The 5089-nt window shown below is 42.9% G+C and overlaps 1 protein-coding gene across 1 annotated transcript in view; it reads left to right on the top strand.

The window, feature by feature from the left end:
* Nucleotides 1–2225, top strand: part of LOC122800150 (galaxin-like) — a 35605-nt gene extending 33380 nt beyond the window's left edge. The window contains exon 3 of the mRNA XM_044069665.1: nucleotides 111–2225. Within this exon, the coding sequence (XP_043925600.1) occupies nucleotides 111–226 (116 nt within the window). The 3' untranslated portion in view covers nucleotides 227–2225. The remainder of the gene's footprint in view (nucleotides 1–110) is intronic.
* The last annotated feature ends 2864 nt before the right edge of the window (nucleotides 2226–5089 follow it).

The following is a 5089-nucleotide window of genomic DNA, read 5'->3' on the forward strand; positions in this document are numbered from 1 at the left end:
AAGCTTAAAGTTATACACATGTCAGGAAGGTCCTAATTTTACTGTCTATAGTTTAAATGAAATACTGTTCTTGTACAGTAGGTAAGTCATTTTTTATTGTTGTGATTTAGGTAACATTATCGTGAAGATACCTGCTGTCATACAACATCACAAATGGCTTTTGAATGAAATTGTGCAGCTACTGAAAGAAGTTGTTGACCATCTGAAACATGAAAACAAGTACTGAATGAAAGAAAAATTAAAACAGGCAGCAGAAAAATTGCAAAAGTTACATTAATACATTTTACCTTCATTTGTAAATAGCATCTCTTAAAGATAGAAGTGAATTGTTGACACTGTCTCTTTTGTGTGTGTTTACATTATTCATCTCCCAGTACAGCTTTATCCTTTTCAGGGTGGGGAGAGAGCTGCATCTTGTTGCAGCAACCAAAAAGCATAAGAAATAAAATTAATCTTTTAAGGGATGTGTTTGCAATATGCACACACATGAACATAAACATACACACACCTATGTGCAATTTATAGGATCATCACTGCAGTAGTGGTATATCTTGGGATGTGGGAGTAAAACAGGCTATATGAACCACAGAAGCAAGTATTATGAGATAGGAAAAGCTAACCACTACACTACTGTGCTGCCCTTTATTTTAATCATTAAAGCTGAATCTGTGTGTTTACTAGAATGACATGCTGAATGTATGCTACTGAAAGAAATCTAATATTTCCCACCTCAGTAAGAAGTATCCTTTACAAACATTGCAGCTATTACAATTTTTATGAGGAGGATTCACATTATGTTAAGTAACTGGTCTTGAACATAAAAAATAATTATCAGTACTTCTTTTAAGTGTCTGGTTCATGGAAGGCATTAAGGATGCTCTGTGTGCTGACAACTGCATAAGATAAGACTGAATTTTCTTAGCCAAGAAAATGTATAAAAAGTTCTTATAGCATTGTTTGTATCAGCATAAAGGAACGTGGAAGATGGCCTTCACTACCTGTAGCTTTATACTCCTCAGTTAGAGAAGTGATAATAAAAAGCCTTACTTGCACTAATAATAATTCAGAAATGATAACTATATATCCTGAAGAAGATATTATTCTTATACTTAGGCTCATAAAGAGGCTGTATTAAGACATGTCTTTCAGTAATCTTTCCTTCTTACAGGAGCTAATTTAGGGCCTTCTCTGAGAGCAGGCATTCATTCTAGAGCAATATGTAAACAATACTATATACCAAAGAACTACACACAGTCAGAGTAACTGGTATAAAAGATTCATTGGCAAAATGTAATTAACTGTAGTGTCATATTAATCTTCCTTCTTTCAGAAATTGATTTTTGCAGTTTCCCTGGATACAAATTTTTCATTCGCCAGGATTAGCCATATCCCACCTGGAAATAACCTTCCACTGTAGAGCATATCCTCCACTGGACCTCAAAAACAAAGGTTTTTTGTAGGTATTGGACAGGAGGTTAGAGGGATGTAGTAGCCTCTGGAGATTATTCTCTGCACCCATTGATCATTTGTAATAGAGCGCCAGGCAGTTCAGTGCTGAGAAAAATGAGCCCCGACTGCTTCCAGAGGAAAGCAATTGGGCAACGCTTCAAGAGCATTGATAAGACCACCCAGAGAAGGAATCTCCAGAGTCTTGGTTTTGGGAACCCCCTCTGCCCCTAAAGGGGTGTCTTCCACCATTGTAACCCCCTCTGCTCTGGGGGAATCCTTGCCACATGCATTACAGAAAGGACCCTGAGATTTTTGTGCCACATTTTTTCACTCCTCTGGTTCCTGGAAAAAGGAACACTGAGGCTTGGAAAAAACATAGGCCAATGGCAGGCAGAGTCTTTCCATCTTGCTCGCACCTGGCTAGTGTGTCCTTCACTTTAGAACCAAATAAGGAAGATGGTTCGATAGGGGAGTTCAAAAAGAAGGACTTGAAGGAGTCCACGAGGTCACAGATGCACATCCAGGCATGACGCTTCATGACTATGGCTGCACTTGCAGCTCCGGCCACCCCTTCAGTTGCATGGAAGAGCAGCTTCATGGATGAATTTGAAATAGATTTAAGGGTGGTAAGTTGAGAGGCAACCTTGTCCCATGCCTCATCAGAAACTTGACCTGCGAGGGATCCAGAAAGTTTGGTAATCAGATCTCTTTGGAGCCTCGTGAAGTGTCCCAAGTAGTTCAGGGACCTGACAGCAAAGGTCGCTGAAGCAAAGACTCACTTCCCCAACCTGTCCACAGCCTGAGACTCCCTGTTGGATGGGTGGACAGTAGGACTTTCTTCCGCTAGATCCTTTTTAGTGGCCACCGCCACCACCATAGCGTCAACTGGCAAACCTCTGGACCAGTGTGGATGTTCTTCCGGGAGAGAAAGAATCTTATCAGGTCTCCGGGGGATGGACTCAATAGAGTCAGGATCCTGCCAAGCATGCTGCATGATGAGATGGATTAACACATCGGCAGGTAGGGTCACCCAAGAGGTACAAGGATGGGAGTGAAAAGCCTGCAGGAACACAAATTTATCCGAGGAGGGGTTGGAGGGCTTCCAGCCACCCCTCTGTTTTAATACTTCCAGAATGTCTCCGAAGGAGACATCATCTGGGGGTGACCATGGGGACCCCTCTCCATTATCATAGTCCATGTCTTTTGCCAAAGACTCTTCAGGAGAGTCTATGTGCTTCCTCTTGCATGCCTTCTTCCGAGAAGGTTCCTCAGTGGGAATATCTGAGGAAGACTCGGAAGGGTGGGTACCCTGAACTGGGGTTTCTTGAGGCTTCTCCTCCCGGCATCCCAGAGGAGGTGGCTCATGATAGCTGTAGCTCAGAGGGAGCAGGATGAAGTTCTGATGTCGGAGGAATGCTTCCCAAAGCAAGCATCCTCTCCATCACCTGGAAAGCAGGCCCACCCAAAGAGGGGTGGGAGCCCAGAACTGAGAAGGACAACCTCGGAACCGGGGGTCACACCCCACTCTATCGGACCCACTCCCAGAGATGGAGCCTCAAGCAGGATCAGGGCAGGTGTTATCCCTGGATCTGAGGGTGAAACTAATAAAACACTCAGAACCATGCCCTGAACCGATGACTCCGCACCCCAACCATGAGTCTGAGGAAGGGACGGTTTCATCGGAACCGAGAACCAAAGGGATGGCCTTGAAGCCTCAATGACAGTCACTGTCGGCGCTGAGTAACAGAGTTCCACAAAAGAAGTCAGAGTAATGGGCTTCAGAACCGACGGTGTCTGAAGGAGGAGTATACGTCAGAGTCCTAGGAGACATAGACCCAAGTCCCAGAGGGGGATGAGTCTTTGGAACATTTGATATCCCTCTGGCTGTTAACAGCTGAGCCAACAGGTGCACTACATTAAGTTTGGATAGACTCCTGCTGGACCTTGTGGATACGCCTGAAGGGGAGTCGGGTCGATCCAAAAAGGGGCTACACATTTGACCCAGAAACAAATCCAAAGAAGGGGAGTATTGGGTCTGTGGTGTCTGAACTAATGGCACCGTAGTCTCTAATTAAGAAACAGGAAGCAAAGGAATCAATGGTGCAGTAAAAGGGCTCTGTGCCGATGGGCACTCAGAGTTAATGTCATCAGTTCCAAGGTAGTGGCAGATGTTGGTACCACTTTCGATGTAGTCGAAGGCAAGGTCAGTGCTGTAGCTGGAGGAGTCAGTGCCGAAGGTGGCACTGACATAGAAAATCTGGTGGTGCAAGACAGCTTGAATCATAATAGTATTCGGAGCAGGGCTTGGAACAGCAATAGTCGGAGCTGAAGTAGCAAGTCTATGCTCTGAGGAAATTTTGTGGGCCTTATGTTTAGACATCTTACCTCTATCACCAGCAGGTGAAAAAGGATCAGAGTGAGGATGTTTCTTGTCCTTCATTGGAGGGGTTGAGACCTCTGACACAGAAAGGACCTCTGAGAAAGGAGAAGCAAGAAGGCCTTTAAAAATCAATTTATTCTTTTGTTCATTCAGCATCCGCTGACTGAAAATTTGACAGATTTGACAGGGGGTTGAACAGAGAGATGAGGAACCCCTAGGCAATAAACGCAGTCATCATGAGAATCGCTATTAGGACGTTTACCATTGCAAGAGGTGCAATGCTTAAACCCTGAAGATCTTTGTTTCTCAGACATGTCCACAAACACACTAACAACAAGCTTACAACACTAGAGTCAGGAAAGAAGATACCAACAATGGTATCAAGAGATACTACAAGGGTAAGGAAAGGGCATACCAGCGATGGTAAGAAGAATTACCCAATGGGTAGAGCTAGGTATGAGAAGGTTACAAATAACTCTAAACTAGTAAAGTAGAAAGAAGAAAGTTTTAGAAACTGACTAGGTAAGAGATATGTATCAAAAATATCAAAAAAAAATACCACTTAGCTTGAGAGCTTTGTACAACATGGCTATATGGCTACGCAGCAAACAAGATCTGAGGTAACAGGGAGAAGGGCATTGTGGATAGCAGCTTAGCTCAAGAGTTTTTTTTTGGTGTACATGAGCTTGGTATTAGGCTGACATGGTTCTGAGGAGCTCGGAACCAACCCATCAGTGATGAATGGAAAGAAGATTAACAACATCAGATGGTAGCACTGGAACATCTCAGAAAGACTAAAAAATAAAAATCACATCAATACGTCAGTCCCTATCTAGGCTATTTCAGGGTATAGCAAATTAGAAAGTAATACTAGATGATTCCAGTGATGTTCGTATGTCGTTAGTAAGCATGCAATCTAAGTCACCTTTGAGAAGCTTAGCCATTTCTTTGAGAGGCTTTGCTTATTAACCTATTGAAATCATGAGATGTTAATAGCCTCCATGCCACAAGAAGGTTTCCTTTAAAACTGTTGCAGTTGTTCTGCATTAGCAGTGATACTCACCAAAAATTATCTTTTCCCCTGATTGATGTACCATGTGTTTAGTCATTCACAATTAGTTCTCTTTGTTCTAATATTTTTTGTTTATATTGCACCCTACTGCAGAAAGTATGACTGAGCTCATCATGATATATATTGTTTCATACCTTTTGTTTACACTGCTTCTGCAGGAGACATTTCACTTACTGAGGGTGGGTTTG

The sequence above is a fragment of the Protopterus annectens genome, chromosome 4.part0, assembly GCF_019279795.1.
Source record: "Protopterus annectens isolate FY-2018-M chromosome 4.part0, PAN1.0, whole genome shotgun sequence".
Classification (NCBI taxonomy): Eukaryota; Metazoa; Chordata; order Ceratodontiformes; family Protopteridae; genus Protopterus; species Protopterus annectens.